The sequence below is a fragment of the Pecten maximus genome, chromosome 5 (assembly GCF_902652985.1).
Source record: "Pecten maximus chromosome 5, xPecMax1.1, whole genome shotgun sequence".
Classification (NCBI taxonomy): domain Eukaryota; kingdom Metazoa; phylum Mollusca; class Bivalvia; order Pectinida; family Pectinidae; genus Pecten; species Pecten maximus.
The window spans coordinates 1,612,825-1,639,525 of NC_047019.1; the positions used below are offsets into that span (position 1 = coordinate 1,612,825).

The following is a 26,701-nucleotide window of genomic DNA, read 5'->3' on the forward strand; positions in this document are numbered from 1 at the left end:
ATAAGCATGAAGAGGTTTGTCAATATTGACTGGCTACAATTTAACTTCCACAGGGAATTTTCTGCTTTTTGTGTTTATACAGGTGACATATGACTAACATTAGCTGTCAGAAGACAACATAGCTCGCGAGTGGGTTGAAATTTGGAATCAATTTTTCACAAAAGTAAGTACAGTCAAGGTCAGCAGGTCTGTACAGTCAAGGTCAGCAGGTCTGTACAGTCAAGGTCAGCAGGTCTGTACAGTCAAGGTCAGCAGGTCAGTACAATCAAGGTCAGCAGGTCAGTACAGTCAAGGTCAGAAGGTCTGTACAGTCAAGGTCAGCAGGTCAGTACAGTCAAGGTCAGCAGGTCAGTACAGTCAAGGTCAGAAGGTCTGTAAATGAAAAGGCAATGTCACAAGGAACACATGTGTCAAATATGAAAGCCCTATCTTGTACTGTTAACATACAGTGGCCAAGGTTAAGGTTTTTTAAAAGTAGGTCAAAGGTCACTGTCAAGGTAGTAGGTCTGCAAATGTAGTACCAATAGAAAGGTCTCGTCATACACTAATACCTAATCTGTATCCTCATTAGCATTAGTATTAGTATTAGTATTTATAACAAGAGGCCATGGGCCTTAACGGTCACCTGAGTTATGATATATTTTAGCATATTTGACCCCTGTGACCTTGAATGAAGTTCAAGGTCATCTATTTGAACAAACTTGGTAGCACTTCATAGCATGCTACAGACCCAATATTGGGTCTCTGGGCCACTTGGTTATCAAGAAGAAGTTGTTACAAAAGGATTTTAGCATGTTAGATCCCTGTGACCTTGAATGAAGGTCAAGGTCATCCATTTGAACAAAGTTGGTAGCCCTTCATCCCAGCATGCTACAGACCTAATATTGGGTCTCTGGGCCTTTTGGTTAACAAGAAGAAGTTGTTTAAAGATTTTAGCATATTTGACCCCTGTGGCCTTGAATGAAAGTCAAGGTCATCCATTTGAACAACCTTCATCGCAGCATGCTACAGACCTAATATTGGGTCTCTGGGCCTTTTGGTTATCAAGAAGAAGTTGTTTAAAGATTTTAGCATATTTGACCCCTGTGACCCTAAATGAAGGTCGAGGTCACCAATTTGAACAAACTTTGTAGCCATTTGTACCAACATGCTACAGACCTAATATCCAGTCTCTGGGCCTCTTGGTTATTGAGAAGAAGTTGTTCAAAGATTTTAGCAAATTTGACCCCAGTGACCTTGAATGAATGTCAAGGTCATTCACTTGAACAAACTTTGTAGCCCTTCATCCAAGCATGCTACACATCCAATATCAGGTCTCTGGGCCTGTTGGTTTTTGAGAAGAAGTTGAAAATGTAAATTGTTTACGACGGACGACGGACGACGGATGACGCCGGACAAAAGGCGATCGCAATAGGTCAACCGAGACCAAGCCTCAGGTGACCTAAAAACTTTAACCTAGCTGTCTATACTGATGATGCTGACACCGGGGTATAGATATACCTGGACTTCATCACAGTGAGCTAAAAATAGATTCCTATTGACTTTGGCAATATTTCACAACCAACCAGAAATAAAGTGTTATATAAGTACCAAAAAATCCTCTGAACTTTCAATCCACTAAATATCAACTGCCAGTAAAATAAAAACAAGAGGCCCAGAGGGCCTGCATTGCTCACCTGGATATTTCAGTAATGATGGCAAAATACTCTTATTTAAGTTATATTTCAAATATTTTTCTATCTTTGAACTGCCTCTCCCAACAATGGTTCAAGATACAGGTGAACCAAATCCTGTCATTCTTGAAAAAGGATTTTAAAGTTTTTTTTTTTTTTGCTATATTTCCCCTTTTGGGCCCCTTTTCTCCAACCCCATGAGTTCTATTCCTTCGCTTATACAACATTAGATCTCCTTTGGCCTATAATGCCCCAGACCAAATTTCATCAAAATGCATTCCGTTGTTCAGGACAAGTTGGGATTTAAATGATTTAACTCTATTTCCCCAATTGGGCCCCGTCCCTCTGGCTCCGGGGGAGCCAAATCCTCCATTTATACAACACATTTTATCCCCTTTGGCCAATAATGGTCCAGACCAAATTTCATCAAAATCCATTCAGGCGTTCAGGAGGAGTAGGGATTTAAAGAAAATGTTGACCGACGGAGAAGTCAGGTGAGCTAAAAATGGGTGTCAGAATATCACACGAAAGTTAGATTAGATGGATATTTGTGTTAAGTATAGTTTACTGATTAGAGTTAATCATCATGATACGTTATATAATATGATCGAAAAGCTGAAAATCACAAGGAACTTGTCTTTAATCCAGATTCATTTTTGTGAGTGAAGGCAGCGTCAGCCTGGATCATCCTATCAAATCAAAATAACTCTGTCATCCTAACTTGTGACACTGTCATGTTCTAGTATCGACTATAATTCTGGATAGAAATTATCCTCCGTATACAAATGGCATTAATCAAGCTGTAGAAATTAGGTGACAACAATCCATTTATACACCTCAGATGACAGTTTCAAGGTCACACCAGAGAACAAGATTATAGATTTGACGATCAAGTAAAATGAAAGCAATGTGGTACACAGAGAATTGTTATAGAAGAGCGATATCTAGAATATATCAGAAGCTTCATAACATATCGTCAGTCTTCAGTTGGCATGCATTCAGCATCCTATTTACATGTGTCAAATCATACATTGGTCAAAATATAGGATGATACATAGTCACAAGAGCAGGCGAAAGTAATATATCGTGTTTCAGTAAACTTACATGTATATATCAAGTTTCAGTAAACTTATATCTATATATCAAGTCTCTGTAAACTTATATCTATATATCAAGTCTGAGTAAACTTATATCTATATATCAAGTCTCGGTAAACTTATATCTATATATCAGGTCTCAGTAAACTTATATCTATATATCAAGTCTCGGTAAACTTATATCTATATATCAGGTCTCAGTAAACTTATATCTATATATCAAGTCTCGGTAAACTTATATCTATATATCAAGTCTCGGTAAACTTATATCTATATATCAAGTCTGAGTAAACTTATATCTATATATCAAGTCTGAGTAAACTTATATCTATATATCAAGTCTGAGTAAACTTATATCTATATATCAAGTCTGAATAAACTTATATCTATATATCAAGTCTCAGTAAACTTATATCTATCAAGTCTGAGTAAACTTACATGTATATATCAAGTCTGAGTAAACTTACATGTATATATCAAGTCACAGTAAACTTATATCTATATATCAAGTCTCGGTAAACTTATATCTATATATCAAGTCTGAGTAAACTTATATCTATATATCAAGTCTGAGTAAACTTATATCTATATATCAGGTCTCAGTAAACTTATATCTATATATCAAGTCTTAGTAAACTTATATCTATATATCAAGTCTGAGTAAACTTATATCTATATATCAAGTCTGAGTAAACTTATATCTATATATCAAGTCTCAGTAAACTTATATCTATCAAGTCTGAGTAAACTCATATCTATATATCAAGTCTCAGTAAACTTATATCTATATATCAAGTCTCAGTAAACTTAATCTATATATCAAGTCTGAGTAAACTTATATCTATATATCAGGTCTCAGTAAACTTATATCTATATATCAAGTCTCAGTAAACTTATATCTATATATCAGGTCTCAGTAAACTTATATCTATATATCAAGTCTGAGTAAACTTATATGTATATATCAAGTCTGAGTAAACTTATATCTATATATCAAGTCTGAGTAAACTTATATCTATATATCAAGTCTGAGTAAACTTATATCTATATATCAGGTCTCGGTAAACTTATATCTATATATCAAGTCTGAGTAAACTTATATCTATATATCAAGTCTGAGTAAACTTATATGTATATATCAAGTCTGAGTAAACTTATATGTATATATCAAGTCTGAGTAAACTTATATCTATATATCAAGTCTGAGTAAACTTATATCTGTATATCAAGTCTGAGTAAACTTATATCTATATATCAAGTCTGAGTAAACTTATATCTATATATCAAGTCTCGGTAAACTTATATCTATATATCAAGTCTCAGTAAACTTATATCTATATATCAGGTCTCAGTAAACTTATATCTATATATCAAGTCTGAGTAAACTTATATGTATATATCAAGTCTGAGTAAACTTATATGTATATATCAAGTCTGAGTAAACTTATATCTATATATCAAGTCTGAGTAAACTTATATCTATATATCAAGTCTGAGTAAACTTATATCTATATATCAAGTCTCGGTAAACTTATATCTATATATCAAGTCTCAGTAAACTTAATCTATATATCAAGTCTCAGTAAACTTAATCTATATATCAAGTCTCGGTAAACTTTTATCTATATATCAAGTCTCGGTAAACTTATATCTGTATATCAAGTCTGAGTAAACTTATATCTATATATAAAGTCTGAGTAAACTTATATCTATATATCAAGTCTCAGTAAACTTATATCTATATATCAAGTCTGAGTAAACTTATATCTGTATATCAGGTCTCAGTAAACTTATCTCAGTAAACTTAGAGTGTACTTTCTGATTCCTTTGGACTTTTTATTTCCATTTTCAAAAAAATGATATTTTAATTGAGTTTACAGATTCAGAACAATATTCCTACTAAAATCAAGTTTCTGTGATTTTCACTGGTAGAAAGTTAGACACTGAAAACACAACAAAGTAATATCTATAAACTAGAGTGAAGGTCGTGGTAACCTTGTCCAGGGCTGCGTGTTACTCCGGGGACGCTGGCTTACGGTGTGGCTACAAATACAGTGAACAGTTGACACTGTCATCAATACAGAAAAACAAACAGGCTAAAACAGTTAAATCCATGTAATCCTTGACATTTTAGTAGAACAGCATTGAAAGACGACAATTTTGTATTTAACAAGAAAGATGTCATCACTCCGCAAACCTTTGTGCTTAAGCATAAACACTACACATCTCTCTTTGTGGTAAATAAGACAAAACCTAATGATGCTATCAAATAGGTGTCTTAACTATATCAAATAGGTGTCTAACCATATCAAATAGGTGTCTAACCGTATCAAATAGGTGTCTAACCATATAAATAGGTGTCTAACCATATCAAATAGATGTCTAACCATATCAAATAGGTGTCTAAACATATCAAATAGATGTCTAACCATATCAAATAGGTGTCTAAACATACCAAATAGGTGTCTAACCATATCAAATAGGTGTCTAACCATGTCAAATAGGTGTCTAACCATATAAATAGGTGTCTTACCATATCAAATAGGTGTCTAACCATATCAAATAGATGTCTAACCATATAAATAGGTGTCTAAACATACCAAATAGGTGTGTAACCATATCAAATATGTGTCTAACCATGTCAAATAGGTGTCTAACCATAACAAATAGATGTCTAACCATATAAATATGTGTCTAACCATATCAAATAGATGTCTAACCATATAAATAGGTGTCTAACCATATCAAATAGGTGTCTAAACATATCAAATAGGTGTGTAACCATATCAAATATGTGTCTAACCATGTCAAATAGGTGTCTAACCATAACAAATAGATGTCTAACCATATAAATATGTGTCTAACCATATCAAATAGATGTCTAACCATATAAATAGGTGTCTAACCATATCAAATAGGTGTCTAACCATATCAAATAGGTGTATAACCATATCAAATAGGTGTCTAACCATGTCAAATAGGTGTCTAACCATATCAAATAGGTGTCAACCATATCAAATAGGTGTATAACCATATCAAATAGGTGTCTAACCATGTCAAATAGGTGTCTAACCATATAAATAGGTGTCTAACCATGTCAAATAGGTGTCTAACCATATAAAATAGATGTCTAACCATATAAATAGGTGTCTAACCATATCAAATAGGTGTGTAACCATATCAAATAGGTGTCTAACCATATAAAATAGATGTCTAAACTATATAAAATAGATGTCTAACCATATCAAATAGGTGTCTAGCTATATAAATAGGTGTCTAACCATATCAAATAGGTGTCTAACCATATCAAATAGGTGTCTAACCATATCAAATAGGTGTCTAACCATATCAAATAGGTGTCTAACCATATCAAATAGGTGTCTAACCATATCAAATAGGTGTCTAACCATATCAAATAGGTGTCTAACCATATAAATAGGTGTCTAACCATATCAAATAGATGTCTAACCATATCAAATATATGTCTAATCATATAAATAGGTGTCTAACCATATCAAATAGGTGTCTAACCATATCAAATAGGTGTCTAACCATATCAAATAGGTGTCTAACCATATCAAATAGGTGTATAACCATATCAAATAGGTGTATAACCATATCAAATAGGTGTCTAACCATATCAAATAGGTGTCTAACCATATAAATAGGTGTCTAACCATATCAAATAGATGTCTAACCATATAAAATAGATGTCTAAACTATATAAAATAGATGTCTAACCATATAAAATAGATGTCTAAACTATATAAAATAGATGTCTAACCATATCAAATAGGTGTCTAACCATATAAATAGGTGTCTAACCATATCAAATAGGTGTCTAACCATATAAATAGGTGTCTAACCATATCAAATAGGTGTCTAGTCATATAAATAGGTGTCTAACCATATAAATAGGTGTCTAATCATATAAAATAGGTGTCTAACCATATAAATAGGTGTCAACTATATAAAATAGATGTCTAACCATATCAAATATATGTCTAACCATATCAAATAGGTGTCTAACCATATCAAATAGGTGTCTAACCATATAAAATAGGTGTCTAACCATATCAAATAGGTGTCTAACCATATCAAATAGGTGTCTAACCATGTCAAATAGGTGTCTAACCATATAAATAGGTGTCTAACCATATCAAATAGATGTCTAACCATATAAAATAGATGTCTAAACTATATAAAATAGATGTCTAACCATATAAAATAGATGTCTAAACTATATAAAATAGATGTCTAACCATATAAATAGGTGTCTAACCATATCAAATAGGTGTCTAACCATATAAATAGGTGTCTAACCATATCAAATAGATGTCTAACCATATAAAATAGATGTCTAAACTATATAAAATAGATGTCTAACCATATAAAATAGATGTCTAAACTATATAAAATAGATGTCTAACCATATAAAATAGATGTCTAAACTATATAAAATAGATGTCTAACCATATCAAATAGGTGTCTAATCATATAAATATGTGTCTAACCATATCAAATAGGTGTCTAACCATATCAAATAGGTGTCTAACCATATAAATATGTGTCTAATTATATCAAATAGGTGTCTAACCATATAAATAGGTGTCTAACCATATCAATTTGGTGTCTAACCATACAAATAGGTGTCTAACCATATAAATAGGTGTCTAACCATATCAAATAGATGTCTAACCATATAAATAGGTGTCTAACCATGTCAAATAGGTGTCTAACCATATCAAATAGGTGTCTAACCATATCAAATAGATGTCTAACCATATAAATAGGGTCTAAACATACCAAATAGGTGTCTAGTCATATAAATAGGTGTCTAACCATATAAATAGGTGTCTAACCATATCAAATAGGTGTCTAGTCATATAAAACAGGTGTCTAACCATATCAAATAGGTGTCTAACCATGTCAAATAGGTGTCTAACCATATAAATAGGTGTCTAACCATATAAATAGGTGTCTAACCATGTCAAATAGATGTCTAACCATATAAATAGGGTCTAAACATATCAAATAGATGTCTAACCATATAAATAGGGTCTAAACATACCAAATAGGTGTCTAGTCATATAAATAGGTGTCTAACCATATAAATAGGTGTCTAACCATGTCAAATAGATGTCTAACCATATAAATAGGTGTCTAACCATGTCAAACAGGAGTCTAACCATATAAATAGGGTCTAAACATATCAAATAGGTGTCTAACCATATAAATAGGTGTCTAACCATATAAATAGGTGTCTAACCATGTCAAATAGATGTCTAACCATATAAATAGGTGTCTAACCATGTCAAACAGGAGTCTAACCATATAAATAGGGTCTAAACATATCAAATAGGTGTCTAACCATGTCAAATAGGTGTCTAACCATATAAATAGGTGTCTAACCATATCAAATAGGTGTCTAACCATATAAATAGGTGTCTAACCATATCAAATAGGTGTCTAACCATATAAATAGGTGTCTAACCATATCAAATAGGTGTCTAACCATATAAATAGGTGTCTAACCATATCAAATAGATGTCTAACCATATCAAATAGGTGTCTAACCATATAAATAGGTGTCTAACCATATCAAATAGGTGTCTAACCATATCAAATAGGTGTCTAACCATATCAAATAGGTGTCTAACCATATCAAATAGGTGTCTAACCATATAAAATAGGTGTCTAGTCATATAAATATGTGTCTAACCATATCAAATAGGTGTCTAACCATATAAATAGGTGTCTAACCATATCAAATAGGTGTCTAACCATATCAAATAGGTGTCTAACCATATCAAATAGGTGTCTAGTCATATAAATATGTGTCTAACCATATCAAATAGGTGTCTAACCATATCAAATAGGTGTCTAACCATATCAAATAGGTGTCTAACCATATCAAATAGGTGTCTAACCATATAAATAGGTGTCTAACCATATCAAATAGGTGTCTAACCATATAAATATGTGTCTAACCATATCAAATAGATGTCTAACCATATCAAATAGGTGTCTAACCATATAAATAGGTGTCTAACCATATCAAATAGGTGTCTAACCATATAAATATGTGTCTAACCATATCAAATAGATGTCTAACCATGTCAAATAGATGTCTAACCATATAAATAGGTGTCTAACCATATCAAATAGGTGTCTAACCATATAAATAGGTGTCTAACCATATCAAATAGATGTCTAACCATGTCAAATAGATGTCTAACCATATAAATAGGTGTCTAACCATATCAAATAGGTGTCTAACCATATAAATAGGTGTCTAACCATATAAATAGGTGTCTAACCATATCAAATAGGTGTCTAACCATATAAATAGGTGTCTAACCATATAAATAGGTGTCTAATCATATAAAATAGGTGTCTAACCATATAAAATATGTGTCTAACCATATCAAATAGGTGTCTAACCATATCAAATAGGTGTCTAACCATATAAATAGGTGTCTAACCATATAAATAGGTGTCTAACCATATAAATAGGTGTCTAACCATATCAAATAGGTGTCTAACCATATCAAATAGGTGTCTAACCATATAAATAGGTGTCTAACCATATCAAATAGATGTCTAACCATGTCAAATAGATGTCTAACCATATAAATAGGTGTCTAACCATATCAAATAGGTGTCTAACCATATAAATAGGTGTCTAACCATATAAATAGGTGTCTAACCATATCAAATAGGTGTCTAACCATATAAATAGGTGTCTAACCATATAAATAGGTGTCTAACCATATCAAATAGGTGTCTAACCATATCAAATAGGTGTCTAACCATATCAAATAGGTGTCTAACCATATCAAATAGATGTCTAACCATATCAAATAGATGTCTAACCATATCAAATAGGTGTCTAACCATATAAATAGGTGTCTAACCATATAAATAGGTGTCTAACCATATCAAATAGATGTCTAACCATATAAAATATATGTCTAATCATATAAAATATGTGTCTAAACTATATAAAATAGATGTCTAACTATATCAAATAGGTGTCTAACCATATCAAATAGGTGTCTAACCATATCAAATAGGTGTCTAACCATATAAATAGGTGTCTAACCATATAAATAGGTGTCTAACCATATCAAATAGATGTCTAACCATATAAAATATATGTCTAATCATATAAAATATGTGTCTAAACTATATAAAATAGATGTCTAACCATATCAAATAGGTGTCTAACCATATCAAATAGGTGTCTAACCATATAAAATAGATGTCTAACCATATCAAATAGGTGTCTAACCATATAAATAGAGTCTAACCAATCATGTCCTGTAATGATGGAGTTTTCTCTGGCATATTTAATCAAGGACACACAAAATATTTAACAAAAACATCAGCCTACATAAACAACACTCTCACAAACAATTACAAAATATCCCAGACAAAATGTGTGACAGCTGCAGTGACTGCAAGCAAAGCATTGAATTTAATAAGATTTTCTTTTAGATTTAAATTTCATTGTTAATGAAAACAAAGAAATGGCACTAACAAAGAAATAAATCTTAGATTAGTTTTGTAAATATGATTAAATCCAGTGACTGGGGGCTCACAAAGATCCTCGATGAGGAACTTTAAATGGGGCTCACAAGGATCCTCGATGAGGGACCTTAAATGGGGCTCACAAAGAGCTCGATGCGGGACCTTAAAGCCTTTTGTTGTTATAGTGACTTACTTATACTCCTCTGTATCGTTAGACATCTCTTGTTCTATCTGCATGAACACATGGACCTGGAACACGGAAAACAGGAGTTTATCACCTCACAATGTATAACTCACGTGAGAATTAGAAACCAGGAGTACTGTCATCATCTCACGATAACTCACGCGAGAATTACCTCACAATATCACAATAACTCACGCGAGAATTACCTCATAATATCACAATAACTCACGCGAGAATTACCTCATAATATCACAAAAACTCACGCGAGAATTACCTCACAATATCACAATAACTCACGCGAGAATTACCTCACAATATCACAATAACTCACGCGAGAATTACCTCATAATATCACAATAACTCAAGCGAGAATTAGAAAGTGTATCATCACTACTAAATCAAACTAACATATAAATGAAATTATTTCTAACTTGACATTTTATTCTAAAATGATCAGATATTATTTTTCTTTGTTGACTCTTAAAAATAAATCAGAAACATTTGGATTTCTGAACCCTCTTTTGACTAGATATTACTAATAGCTGCCGATGTAATATAAATTATTGTAGCGTGTGCTGTAGTGGGCCCGTACCATTTCTGTAATGACCGTCGGCCAGAGTGAGGTGAGATGATGAGAAGACATCCTAAGGATGAGCACACGGAAACAAACGAACACTTGAGCCATGATGGACGGCACTTGGTGGGGCAGTCGCAGGCTCTCCGCCAACCGCTCTAGTAACACGTACAAAAAACAGTGAGATTATATCATTAAACATCAATAATACAACTCTTATCAATACTTGTAAAATTTGTTTACATTAAATATTTTTCATCACTGTATAACATAAATTTGTACTATCTTTCGTGGTTTGTAGCTTTTAAATTATTTTGTGGGTACACACTATCATGGTTAGACATTGTACCAACAATATAACAAGAGGCCCAGAGGGCCTGTATCACTCACCTGGATTTCATGAGATATGAAACAAGAATGATGATTAAGTATATTTGTCACTGGTATTGCTATGTCAATATATCATAGGCATTCTATATGGGTACGTGAGGTTTTTATGCCAAAAAATGCATTAATCCATGAAATAAAATTGACTTTTGGCACAACCCCATAGGGATGCTACCACACAAATGTGAGTGATATCCATTGCTTAGTTTCAGAAAAGAAGTTGTTTAAACCAATTGACCCCTTTTGACTCCGCCCTCTGCACCCCGGGGGGAGTGGGGGTCAGTTCCTTCCTTTATAAAATTTTGAATCCCTACCCAAAAGGATGCTACCAGGCAAATATGAGTGATATCCCTTGCTTAGTTTCAGAGAAGAAGTTGTTCATATCAATTCAGCCAAATTGACCCCTCTTGGCCCCGCCCCTCAGGCCCCCAGGGGGTCAGCCTCACCATTTGTACAATTTTGAATCCCCACCCAATAGTGATGCTACCAGGCAAATATGAGCAATATCCATTGCTCGGTTTCAGAGAAGAAGTCGTTTATATCAATATACAGTCAAACCTCGATGATTCGAACTTCGTTGATTCGAATTTCTCGCTGTATCGAACTTTTTGCTTGGTCCCGAATTTTCTCACTATATAACACTACTAACGAAACTATGTATGATTCGAATTTTTATAAATCGAAGTTTTCGATGTATCGAACTTTTTTCGTGACCCGTTAGCTATGATATTATAGGTAATTGACATCTCATGATTCGAACAAAAAATTCACCTGTCCTGACCACTGGACAGGTGTTTGTCGTGACCCCTGCGGCAAGATTTCACACCTCTCCCCCAAATGCCCTGACTGACAATAGGGATAACGATAGCGTGTGTTGTCACTCCCGGTCATGGGGTTAATTAATAATCAGACCAAATTGATAGATAAAAGGTGTATTTAGAAGCCATGACATTTAATCACTCCGGTAAAACATTTCGGTAGTCGCCTCTGATAATCTCCGCCGCCATTGAAATCAGCGGTCGGTGAGTAAATTTTACGGAACTGTAAAACAACCGGACCAATTTTAAACACAAACAGTTAGCGATGGCTTCACTCATATTCAAAGTGTCACGTTTCAAACTTATAAATAAATATCCAAGTAAATCGATCATTTGTCATTCAATCATGCATTCTCCAACCGATCGGCATTCCGTATTTTATATGCACATAACGTAAACGCACGTGTCTTTAGCAGAAAAGCCTAACGACTTACGTAAGTGTGCATTGTACTTCTTTTGTTTTATCTGTTAAACGCGATATAAGTGTTTTGTAACCAATACATATTTTGTTTAATTAACAAAATGCTTAGGTATAATTAATGAAAAGAATTTTTATTTTGTTGTGTTTGAGGTATACATTAACTAAACTTTCCGATGTGAGCCTGACAGGCGACGATCAACACGAAGACACTGAGGACATGTAACGTTAACAGATATGGTCATTATCAAGAAAACATTGATCTATTGTCAACCATGAATAATTCGAAGTCCTGCTGTTTCGAAGTTTTTCTGTTAGTCCCTTGAACTTCGAAACATCGAAGTTTGACTGTAGTCCAATTGACCACATTTGGCCCCGCCCCTCAGGCCCCAGGGAGGTCGGCCCCACCATTTGTACAATTTTTAATCCCAACCCCAAAGGGATGCTCACAGTCAAATATGAGCAATATTTATTTCTTGGTTTCAGTGGAGAAGTTGTTTATATCAATTTAGCCAAATTGACCCCTCTTGGTCCCGCCCCTCAGGCCCCCTGGGGGTCAACCTCACCATTTTTACAATTTTGAATCCCCACCCAATAGTGATGCTACCAGGCAAATATGAGCAATATCCATTGCTTGGTTTCAGAGAAGAAGTCGCTAATATCAATATAGCCCAATTGACCACATTTGGCCCCGCCCCTCAGGCCCCTGGGGGGGTCAGCTCCATCATTTGTACAATTTTTAATCCCCACCCCATAGTGATGCCACCAGGCAAATATGAGCGATATCCATTGCTTGGTTTCAGAGAAGAAGTCGTTTATATTAAGAGAGACAAATTGACCCCTTTTGGCCCCGCCCCTCAGACCCTTTGGGGGTCAGCCCCACCATTTGTACAATTTTGAGTCCCCTACCCAAAGGGATGCTTCTGACCAAATTTGGTCAAATTCTGATGTGTGGTTATGAAGAAGAAGGACCAGGTGAGCTAACAATAAACGTACAACAAAATTACAATGTTTATACACGACAAACGTTTATACACGACAAACGTTTATACACGATGAGTGTTTATATACGATCAATGTTTATACACGACAAACGTTTATACAAGATGAGTGTTTATATACGATCAATGTTTATACACGACAAACGTTTATACACGATGAGTGTTTATATACGATCAATGTTTATACACGACAAACGTTTATACAAGATGAGTGTTTATATACGATCAATGTTTATACACGACAAACGTTTATACAAGATGAGTGTTTATATACGATCAATGTTTATACACGACAAACGTTTATACAAGATGAGTGTTTATATACGATCAATGTTTATACACGACAAACGTTTATACAAGATGAGTGTTTATATACGATCAATGTTTATACACGACAAACGTTTATACATGAGGAGCGTTTATATACGATCAATGTTTATACACGACAAACGTTTAAAATCCATTGTCAACACATGATCACTGATGAAACTTTCACCAAAACTTGACGACAGACCATGGACACACTGACACTATACCATCAAAATTTGGTTGGCGTGACGGACGTAAAATAAAAGTTTTGTCGTAGACATTCTACCTTGTATCTCGGGCATTGACTTCTGGTACTGATCAGGTTCACTACAGAAGATCGTAAAGGCGAGTCGTTTTAACATGTGACTCCTCTGTTCTAGTTCGAGTTCCTTACTGCTAAACAGACTTAGTGATCCAGTCTGTGTCACCGTCACACGACCTACAAAATACAAAATACTCTTTATTTGTTATATTTAATCAGCAACTAAACACTTCGTTACATAAATATCACCAAGAAGATATTATCTAGATATATAACAGAAGAGAACCCTGTGGAAATAACAAGTGTTACTTTATAGATTGCAGAATACCATTCTGAATTAATAAATTTTGAGAGTTTTTTTGAATAGATAATCATTGATTGATCCATAAATATCTTTGATTGTTGGTTGTGTCGATAATCTTCTATTAAATTGTGAGTGTTGGTTGTGTAGATAAAAACCCATTAAATTGTGAGTGTTGGTAGTGTAGATAAAAACCCATTAAATTGTGAGTGTTAGTTGTATAGATAATCACCCATTAAATTGTGAGTGTTGGTAGTGTAGATAACCACCCATTAAATTGTGAGTGTTGGTTGTGTAGATAAAAACCCATTAAATTGTGAGTGTTGGTTGTATAGATAATCACCCATTAAATTGTGAGTGTTAGCAGTGTAGATAACAACCCATTAAATTGTGAGTGTTGGTAGTGTAGATAATCACCCATTAAATTATCAGTGTTGGTAGTGTAGATAATAATCCATTAAATTGTGAGTGTTGGTTGTATAGATAATCACCCATTAAATTGTGAGTGTTGGTTGTATAGATAATCACCCATTAAATTGTGAGTGTTGGTTGTATAGATAATCACCCATTAAATTGTGAGTGTTGGTTGTGTAGATAACCACCCATTAAATTGTGAGTGTTGGTTGTGTAGATAACCACCCATTAAATTGTGAGTGTTGGTTGTGTAGATAATAACCCATTAAATTGTGAGTGTTGGTTGTGTAGATAACCACCCATTAAATTGTGAGTGTTGGTAGTGTAGATAATAATCCATTAAATTGTGAGTGTTGGTTGTATAGATAATCACCCATTAAATTGTGAGTGTTGGTTGTATAGATAATCACCCATTAAATTATGAGTGTTAGTTGTGTAGATAATAATCCATCAAATTGTGAGTGTTAGTAGTGTAGATAATCACCCATTTAATTGTGAGTGTTGGTTGTATAGATAACCACCCATTAAATTGTGAGTGTTGGTTGTATAGATAATCACCCATTAAATTATGAGTGTTGGTTGTGTAGATAACCACCCATTAAATTGTGAGTGTTGGTTGTGTAGATAAAAACCCATTTAATTGTGAGTGTTGGTAGTGTAGATAATAATCCATTAAATTATGAGTGTTGGTTGTGTAGATAATAATCCATTAAATTGTGAGTGTTGGTTGTGTAGATAATAATCCATTAAATTATGAGTGTTGGTTGTGTAGATAATAATCCATTAAATTATGAGTGTTGGTTGTGTAGATAATTACTCAGTTGTGTACTCACCCATTAAATCTTTGAAGGTGGTTTTATCATGTGTCATTAAATTATCTATGATACTTTTCCAATAGCCGATACATTTCAGGTCCATCTGAAAGAATCCAGGGTCCAGCAGCATTTCCAGAGCCTCTCGTCGCCATGCCTTCCGCGTGTACTGGTACCCACTCACACTGGCTAGGATCTGAGAACATGCCCTGTAGCTCGGCAGGTTGTGGGATCTACAATCAAAACCAGATAACTGTGTACTGTCTACTCCTACTCCCCGGAACAGGGACATTCAACAGAGATGGTGTATTATAAGAATTACTGAACTTTTACCATAACAAAAGGTCTATAGGCCTTAAAGGTCACCTGAGATTTGAAATATTTCAGTTAATTTATTTGACCCTCATCAGTCATTAGACATACGTGTGGTTACAGAGATATGGGACAGACATATGTGTGGTTACAGAGATATGGGGGAGACATACGTGTGGTTACAGAGATATGGGACAGACATACGTGTGGTTACAGAGATATGGGGGAGACATACGTGTGGTTACAGAGATATGGGACAGACATACGTGTGGTTACAGAGATATGGGGGAGACATACGTGTGGTTACAGAGATATGGGACAGACATACGTGTGGTTACAGAGATATAGGACAGACATACGTGTGGTTACAGAGATATGGGACAGACATACGTGTGGTTACAGAGATATAGGACAGACATACGTGTGGTTACAGAGATATGGGACAGACATATGTGTGGTTACAGAGATATAGGACAGACATACATGTGGTTACAGAGATATGGGACAGACATACGTGTGGTTACAGAGATATGGGACAGACATACGTGTGGTTACAGAGATATGGGACAGACATACGTGTGGTTACAGAGATATAGGACAGACATACGTGTGGTTACAGAGATATGGGACAGACATATGTGTGGTTACAGAGATATAGGACAGACATACATGTGGTTACAGAGATATGGGACAGACATACGTGTGGTTACAGAGATATGGGACAGACATACGTGTGGTTACAGAGATATGGGACAGACATACGTGTGGTTACAGAGATATAGGACAGACATACGTGTGGTTATAGAGATATGGGGACAGACATACGTGTGGTTACAGAGATATGGGACAGACATACGTGTGGTTATAGAGATATGGGACAGACATACGTGTGGTTATAGAGATATGGGACAGACATACGTGTGGTTATAGAGATATAGGACAGACATATGTGTGGTTACAGAGATATAGGACAGACATACGTGTGGTTACAGAGATATAGGACAGACATACGTGTGGTTACAGAGATATAGGACAGACATACGTGTGGTTACAGAGATATAGGACAGACATACGTGTGGTTATAGAGATATGGGACAGACATACGTGTGGTTACAGAGATATGGGACAGACATACGTGTGGTTACAGAGATATAGGGACAGACATACGTGTGGTTATAGAGATATGGGGGAGACATACGTGTGGTTACAGAGATATGGGACAGACATACGTGTGGTTATAGAGATATGGGACAGACATACGTGTGGTTATAGAGATATGGGACAGACATACGTGTGGTTACAGAGATATAGGACAGACATACGTGTGGTTACAGAGATATGGGACAGACATACGTGTGGTTACAGAGATATGGGACAGACATACGTGTGGTTATAGAGATATGGGGGAGACATACGTGTGGTTATAGAGATATGGGGGAGACATACGTGTGGTTACAGAGATATGGGACAGACATACGTGTGGTTACAGAGATATGGGACAGACATACGTGTGGTTACAGAGATATGGGACAGACATACGTGTGGTTACAGAGATATGGGACAGACATACGTGTGGTTACAGAGATATAGGACAGACATACGTGTGGTTACAGAGATATGGGACAGACATACGTGTGGTTATAGAGATATGGGGGAGACATACGTGTGGTTACAGAGATATGGGACAGACATACATGTGGTTACAGAGATATGGGGGAGACATACATGTGGTTACAGAGATATAGGACAGACATACGTGTGGTTACAGATATATGGGACAGACATACGTGTGGTTATAGAGATATGGGACAGACATACGTGTGGTTACAGAGATATGGGGGAGACATACGTGTGGTTACAGAGATATGGGGGAGACATACGTGTGGTTACAGAGATATAGGACAGACATACGTGTGGTTACAGAGATATGGGACAGACATACGTGTGGTTATAGAGATATGGGACAGACATACGTGTGGTTACAGAGATATGGGACAGACATATGTGTGGTTACAGATATATGGGACAGACATACGTGTGTTACAGAGATATGGGACAGACATACGTGTGTTACAGAGATATGGGACAGACATACGTGTGTTACAGAGATATGGGACAGACATACGTGTGGTTATAGAGATATGGGACAGACATACGTGTGGTTACGGAGATACGGGAAGACGTTGTACATAATGGTGGTCAGAAATGGTGCGACTTTGTCTTTCTCTTCACTACTGTACACAACATCTAGTAGAGGAGACGTCAGCTAAAACAAGATGACAAACACATTTACCTATGTAAAACACATTTACCTATGTAAACAATAGTAATACTACAATTTTCTGTCCATGTTACACAGCATGAATGATATCAGTTGAAAAATCTAATGGAGGAGATGTCAGCTTATTATAACAAGCACCCCACCCCACCCCCCCCCCCCCCCCCCCCCCCACTAATAATAATAGCTATCCAAGAATAAATTTGTATTATTGTTATGAATAAAATGACTATATATTAATCAATTGTTATCCAAACGTGCATTAAGAATCTTACCTCGGCCAAAATGGACAAAGCTTGAACACTATACTTGGAATCTGCAGCACTGGTCAGTTTGGGGTCCACCACTCGCCTCTCTCTGACTGCTACATCAGAATCTGTCGCCATGGAAACAAATAAACGATGAGAATGTCACACACACTACTGACATTACATTCTGGTTAATACATAAGTGTTCATTGTAAGTATTGTATTTTTCCCAGATCTACAATTTTTGTTTTTTTTTTCTGATTACTGTAAACAGAGGAATAGAATAAAATATTGTCAGAATCTGTAAACTAGTATTTACCAATCTCAACATCGTCACCAACATCGTCATCATCTATTTCTGGTCGGTCAGTCTGTGGACCTGGCTTGACTGCCAGATTCCTCCGAAGCCAGGTGGTCTGCTCCAGTGAGGAACCCGCAATCAACCCGACAGACTCCAGTAGCTTCTGGGTGATATCCTACAACAGAACCATAAATAGTATCTATCATATATCCAGGAAAATCAGTGTCTGTAGTCTATAAGTATCCCGGTCCATCCATAGCACTACAGTATGTAACAATGGATTAATGGCCAGTTAATGGGAGATTAATGGCCAGTTAATAGGAGAATAATGGCCAGTTAATGGGAGATTAATGAGAGATTAATGGGAGAATAATGGGAGATTAATGGCCAGTTAATGGGAGATTAATGAGAGATTAATGGGAGAATAATGGGAGATTAATGGCCAGTTAATGGGAGATTAATGGGAGATTAATGGCCAGTTAATAGGATATGCATACGGTAGTTATGGATCATCCTCACAATATTCTTTGATATCATACTTCAAAGGTTTGTAAAAACCATGATACTGATGCTGGACAAACAAACAATACTGATGACAAACACACGATACTGATGACAAACACACGATACTGATGACAAACACACGATACTGATGCTGGATAAACACACGATACTGATGACAAACACACGATACTGATGACAAACACATGATATTGATGACAAACACATGATACTGATGACAAACACACAATACTGATGACAAACACACGATACTGATGACAAACACATGATACTGATGACAAACACATGATACTGATGACAAACACATGATACTGATGACAAACACACAATACTGATGACAAACACACGATACTGATGACAAACACATGATACTGATGCTGGACAAACACATGATACTGATGCTGGACAAACACACGATACTGATGCTGGATAAACACACGATACTGATGACAAACACATGATACTGATGACAAACACATGATACTGATGACAAACACATGATACTGATGACAAACACACAATACTGATGACAAACACACGATACTGATGACAAACACACGATACTGATGCTGGATAAACACACGATACTGATAACAAACACACGATACTGATGACAAACACATGATACTGATGACAAACACACGATACTGATGCTGGACAAACACATGATACTGATGCTGGACTAAATGTATGAGTACTTTGTACACATGTATAGTTACCTGTAACTCCTTCTGGTTTTTCTTGTTCTCCATCGATGGCATCTTCTGGACAAACTCATTCAGAATCCTATAACACAAATGATACTGTAAATATACCTAAAAAATCAATTTCTTGAAATTGAATTATTGATATTCCTTCTTGCTAGCATAGATATAATGAGCAATATCTATTAAACAGAATTAACAGCATATTAAGAACTAGTGACTCTGAACTTACTGTAAACTTCCAAAAATATCATAAATTACTCAGAGACCCAAACAAATATTTTCTAGCTGACAATTACTCTGAAACTCATACAAAAGGTTGTCTAGTTGACAGATTTGCAAAGCTTCAATGAATGTTTTTTATTTAAAAGTAGACAAGAGATCCCAGAGGGATCTTGGTGTCGACCATAGAATGATCCATATCAGTCAAATAAAAGACTGATATTTTCTCTTCATCTCCCTTCTTTCACTCTTCCTTCAAATTATTTTAATAACTTTATATAATAACATTATATAGCAAAAACAACCTACAATTGTCAAAATCCAAGATGACCATCTGTCAGCCATGTTGTTTCTGATCGGTCCCAAAATGCAATATGTACACCTAGGGACCAAGGGGAACCTACATATGAAATTTGAGGAAAATCCTTTCAGCACTTTCTGAGAAATAGCAATAACAAACTTCAATTGTCAAAATCCAAGATGGCTGCCTGTTGGCCATATTGTTTCCCGATAAGTATCAATATGCACAACTAGGGACCAAGGGGAACTAAGATATGAAATTTGAGAAAGATCCCTTTGGTTCTTTCTGAGAAATAGCATTAAAAAGAATTGTTTACAGAGGGACAGACGGACAATTCAATGGACCACGGACACATGGCGATTTGAATAGCCCACCATTTAGTGAGGATCTTATCGGCAGTTCCTGAGATTATTTAGTTATATCGGGACGGGACACAAACTGACAGGACGGACATGGGTAACACTATATCACCTGAGCGTTTGTACTGCAGCCATCTTTAATTTGACAACACTAATAAAAAGTCGTAAACTGCCACAAAAATCCAGATTTCAATTTGGGTCAGAAAAAAATAAAACTTTCAAGAAGTTTGTTTTCTGTCACAACAGAACTAGTAGTAGATTATAATACGAATATAATTAATTAATTAATCAATGGGTAATTTTTATTTAAGAAAGAAAGGGAGATAATTTGATAATATTTCGAACCAGCAGTAAGGAAGTTACTTTTATACAATAATTGTAGATTTCTAGAAACGATATCACTAATACATGTAATTCACTAAATACAGCTCCCCTCTATAAAATTTCTAAAGATATTTTGTGTTAAATTTTTATCATTAATCTATAGAATTAACCATTGTTGTCATATTTTAATATCAAAATGTACTTATCAATAGCCTGAGGTAATTTACACCTGTGCAAGCTGAAGTGGAACATTCCCTAAACGTAACAAACTAGAACTGTCGCCAGGATGGCTGACTAATACCCCCGCAATCTGCATGAGTCAATGGTGAATTGAAACTGTTAATTAGAGGCTAACTAAGATAACCCAGTCATATAGTGACCAGTTGCCATAACCATAATTTTGAGAAAAAGAAAGAGGCATGCACATCTACACATGGTCCTCTATATTTGTGTGAAGTTTCATTGAAATCGGCCCTTCGGTTTAGGAGGAGTTGTCAGGACAAACTTAAAGTTATGGTTCTTATCAGAAAACCTGTTTATAGTGACCAGTTGCCATAGCAACCATAATTTTGAAGAGGGGGTATAAAAACGTGCGATTTTTATGAACAACTGTAATATCATGTTTTAAGAGAAGATGATCACGACTCTTACAGTTTTGGTTAAATCCAACCTGATGGAATTTAGGAATAAGCTGGATTACAATAGATACACAAATAAAGTTATGTAACTACAGTCAAACTTCGTTAACTCGAACTCGGATAACTCGAAGACCCCGTTTAACTCGAAGTTTTACTACGGTCGCGGCCAAAATCCTTCTTTTTCTTAGTAATAAAAACTCAGATGACAAACAGCACTTACATTGGCTCTTTGATGATTAAAGTAGTGCGATAATTATACCCAAGCTCACGACATTGTCAAATTATCTGGGTCACCATGTACGATCAGGTGGAACTTATCCGACACACCTGAAATCACAACTATGGTCGGGTAACGCGTGGGTTATTTCCAGGACTTCCTTTCTGATTGAACGATGATGAGTGATGTAAGTTTAAGGTTTTAAAACTATTGGATCATATTTATGTGATTCAACTCGATCCGTGATTGTTGTAAAAGATCGACTTGTACTTGGGCACTGTGTATTTCCTGCTGCTACTGCACTTGTCAACACGTGGTCTGTGCAGATACATTTGTGTATGTATTATTTTTAAGTGCTGAAAATGTTTGGTAATCTTCTCGTCTTTCACTCACTTAGAAATGACATGTCGGACACGACTCTCAATCACAGACATACACGCTTACTTGATTTCAAAACGATATGACTGTGTACATGTATTGCATGAAATATAATAATTATTTTAGAAATATCGTTTTTAGTATAAATAATAAATACGATTTTGTTATAATTATTATTTGAAATCAAATAGGCGTGTTTCTGTTAAGGATGCATGTTTCTGTTAAGGATGCATGTTTCTGTTAAGGATTTTTTTAAAAGATATGTATATAACCAACACGTCTACCTTGAAACTCGGTTAACTCGAAGACTCGGATAACTCAAAGTTTTTTCACGATCCCGATGACTTTGAGTTAACGAGGTTTGACTGTATATTTATAATATAGTCAGCATTTATCTCCCAGCGTTACTAAACCCCACACTCACTGTAGCAGTATAAATTTGCCCGGTGGTAGGAGATTGAGCTGTAGACTATCTCGCAGTAGTGAACACAGCGAGCTCCAGGAATCGACAAGCTGACTGGCTGATGTCTGTTGTACATAGGCATAGAAAAACTGGAGCATGTTCACTTCCAGAGGAATGTTCTTCTGAAATGGAATCAGACATCAAATTAAACAACAGATGAGTTAAAAACTACTCTCAAATTAAACAACAGATGAGTTACAAACGACTCAAATTAAACAACAGATGAGTTAAAAACGACTCTCAAATTAAACAACAGATGAGTTAAAAACGACTCTCAAATTAAACAACAGATGAGTTAAAAACGACTCAAATTAAACAGATGAGTTAAAAACGACTCAAATTAAACAACAGATGAGTTAAAAAATGGCTCTCAAATTAAACAGATGAGTTAAAAACGACTCAAATTAAACAACAGACGAGTTAAAAACGACTCAAATTAAACAACAGATAAGTTAAAAACGACTCTCAAATTAAACAGACGAGTTAAAAATGGCTCTCAAATTAAACAACAGATGAGTTAAAAACGACTCAAATTAAACAACAGATAAGTTAAAAACGACTCAAATTAAACAACAGATGAGTTAAAAACGACTCAAATTAAACAACAGACGAGTTAAAAACGACTCAAATTAAACAACAGATGAGTCAAAAACGACTCAAATTAAACAACAGATGAGTTAAAAATGGACTCAAATTAAACAACAGATGAATTAAAAACGACTCTCAAATTAAACAACAGATGAGTTAAAAACGACTCAAATTAAACAGATGAGTTAAAAATGGCTCAAATTAAACAACAGATGAGTTAAAAACGACTCAAATTAAACAGACGAGTTAAAAACGACTCAAATTAAACAACAGATGAGTTAAAAACGACTCTCAAATTAAACAAAAGATGAGTTAAAAAATGGCTCTCAAATTAAACAGATGAGTTAAAAACGACTCAAATTAAACAACAGATGAGTTAAAAACGACTCTCAAATTAGACAAAAGATGAGTTAAAAAATGGCTCTCAAATTAAACAGATGAGTCAAAAACGACTCAAATTAAACAACAGATGAGTTAAAAATGGCTCAAATTAAACAACAGATGAGTTAAAAACGACTCAAATTAAACAACAGACGAGTTAAAAACCACTCAAATTAAACAACAGATGAGTTAAAAACGACTCAAATTAAACAACAGAGGTGACCTTGAAGATAGGTCAGAATTACTCTCACGCTGAATCTTTATAACACTCAATCCTTGTTACATTGTACTTTCTGGAAAACTTATTTCGTATACAGGACTGTTGGAACCTGAAAAGAAGATCCTTTAAGTTTTTATTATATCTGGCCTCTGTGACTGTGAAAACAGGTCAAGGTCATTGATATAAGGAAATTCCATATCAGTCCATTGCAGGAAGCTTTTGGCCCAAAGAGCTCGAGGATTACCCAGCTGCATCTTTTAGAACTTGAAAAGAAGATTCGTAAATGCATTTTTAACTATTTGGCCCCTGTGACCTTGAAAATAGGTCAAGGTAATTTATATGAGGAAACTTTATACCACTCTTCCTTAGGTACCTGCTGGCAAAATATATTGGTCTTCTGGAACTGGAGAAGAAGATTTTGACCAACAAAAAAAGGTGATTATAATAGGACACTTGCGACTTCATCTCAGGTGACCTAAAAACAGTGTTCACGAACTTCAATTCTCAAAATAAAAGATGGCTACCTTTTGGCCATTTTGTTTTCCCAATCTGACTTAAAGTGAAATGAAAAAAACTAGGGACAAAGAAGGTTAAGAAATATCCGTCCAGTACTTTACAAGAAATATCCGTCCAGTACTTTACAAGAAATATCCGTCCAGTACTTCACAAGAAATATCTGTCCAGTACTTTACAAGAAATATCTGTCCAGTACTTTACAAGAAATATCCCTCCAGTACTTAACAAGAAATAGTGATAACAAAGATTATTTGCGGACAGATGGAGGGACCACCAGTGACAACGGATTAAGGGTAATTTAAATAGCCCACAATTTGATGATGTTAAGGTTTTTAATTTCTGAATTAGATGACTTGAGGTTTTAGATATTACATATACTGTACTGACATGTACTGTACATACCCTAGTCCTGCTGAGGTTGGTGGGTGGCGGCTGTTTCAACACTTGCTTGACCGTCTGAACAAGTGTATCAGTGGGCAGGACTTTGATGGCACTGACCAGGTCCACTAACAGTAGCTGGTCATCTGTGGCCGGTACTGACCCCTACAATGAAATAGAAATCTACAGAGTTACTGCCCTCCATATTTCACCCCATCTGTGAGATTCCTTAAGGTGTTACCCGACTAGTAAACAGAGTTATTGCCCTTTACACTTCACCCCATCTGTGACATTCCTTAAGGTGTTACCCCACTAGTTAACAGAGTTATTGCCCTCTACACTTTCATCTGTGACATTCCTTAAGGTGTTACCCCACTAGTTAACAGAGTTATTGCCCTCTACACTTCACCCCATCTGTGACATTCCTTAAGGTGTTACCCCACTAGTAAACAGAGTTATTGCCCTCTATACTTCACCCCATCTGTGACATTTTTTAAGGTGTTACCCCACTGGTAAACAGAGTTATTGCCCTTTACACTTCACCCCATCTGTGACATTCCTTAAGGTGTTACCCCACTAGTTAACAGAGTTATTGCCCTCTACACTTCCATCTGTGACATTCCTTAAGGTGTTACCCCACTAGTAAACAGAGTTATTGCCCTTTATTCACTTCACCCCATCTGTGACATTCCTTAAGGTGTTACCCCACTAGTAAACAGAGTTATTGCCCTCTATACTTCACCCCATCTGTGACATTTTTTAAGGTGTTACCCCACTAGTAAACAGAGTTATTGCCCTTTACACTTCACCCCATCTGTGACATTCCTTAAGGTGTTACCCCACTAGTTAACAGAGTTATTGCCCTCTACACTTCCATCTGTGACATTCCTTAAGGTGTTACCCCACTAGTAAACAGAGTTATTGCCCTTTATTCACTTCACCTCATCTGTGACATTCTTTAAGGTGTTACCCCACTAGTAAACAGAGTTACTGCCCTCTATACTTCACCCCATCTGTGACATTCCTTAAGGTGTTACCCCACTAGTAAACAGAGTTATTGCCCTTTACACTTCACCCCATCCATGACATCCCTTAAGGTGTTACCCCACGAGTAAACCTTAAGGTGTTATCCCACTAGTATGCAAATTTAAAATAAGTAATCATACCTTTTTATATGAGACTCCACTTTTCCGCATGCGATCATTCCAGGCCACACCAACAGCAGCCAGGAGGTTCGTTCCATGGGGTAGTGATATTGGACTCAAAAACTCCAGGATCTTCTGACGGACAACCTTGCAAAAATAATTCCTTATTATTAGCAGAGTCACCACCTTGTAGTGAGTTTTATAGTCATATGTAAGTTATTCTCAGTAGGTTTCTTCTTCCTAATGTCTCTATGGACACATGTGCCTCACTTCTGGCACTTCACTTTCTGGCCATGAAGAAGGCTTTCGGTTATCTCCCCTAGCAGAGACATACAATTTACAAGAGGCACAGATGTCCTGTATCACTAACCTGGATATTGCAGTGATTTTGGCAAAACACCCTTCACTTCTACAAAAGGATTT

General features: G+C 35.6%; 1 protein-coding gene across 1 annotated transcript in view; it reads right to left on the reverse strand.

The window, feature by feature from the left end:
• Window positions 1–26,701, reverse strand: part of LOC117326810 (protein dopey-1-like) — a 67,707-nt gene that overhangs the window by 12,568 nt on the left and 28,438 nt on the right. Inside the window, 12 exon segments of the mRNA XM_033883532.1 lie at window positions 4,766–4,813; window positions 10,497–10,552; window positions 11,080–11,219; window positions 14,281–14,433; window positions 15,805–16,016; window positions 18,252–18,361; window positions 18,649–18,749; window positions 18,941–19,097; window positions 20,164–20,230; window positions 23,012–23,172; window positions 25,158–25,298; window positions 26,300–26,425. Coding sequence (XP_033739423.1) covers window positions 4,766–4,813; window positions 10,497–10,552; window positions 11,080–11,219; window positions 14,281–14,433; window positions 15,805–16,016; window positions 18,252–18,361; window positions 18,649–18,749; window positions 18,941–19,097; window positions 20,164–20,230; window positions 23,012–23,172; window positions 25,158–25,298; window positions 26,300–26,425 — 1,472 coding nt within the window.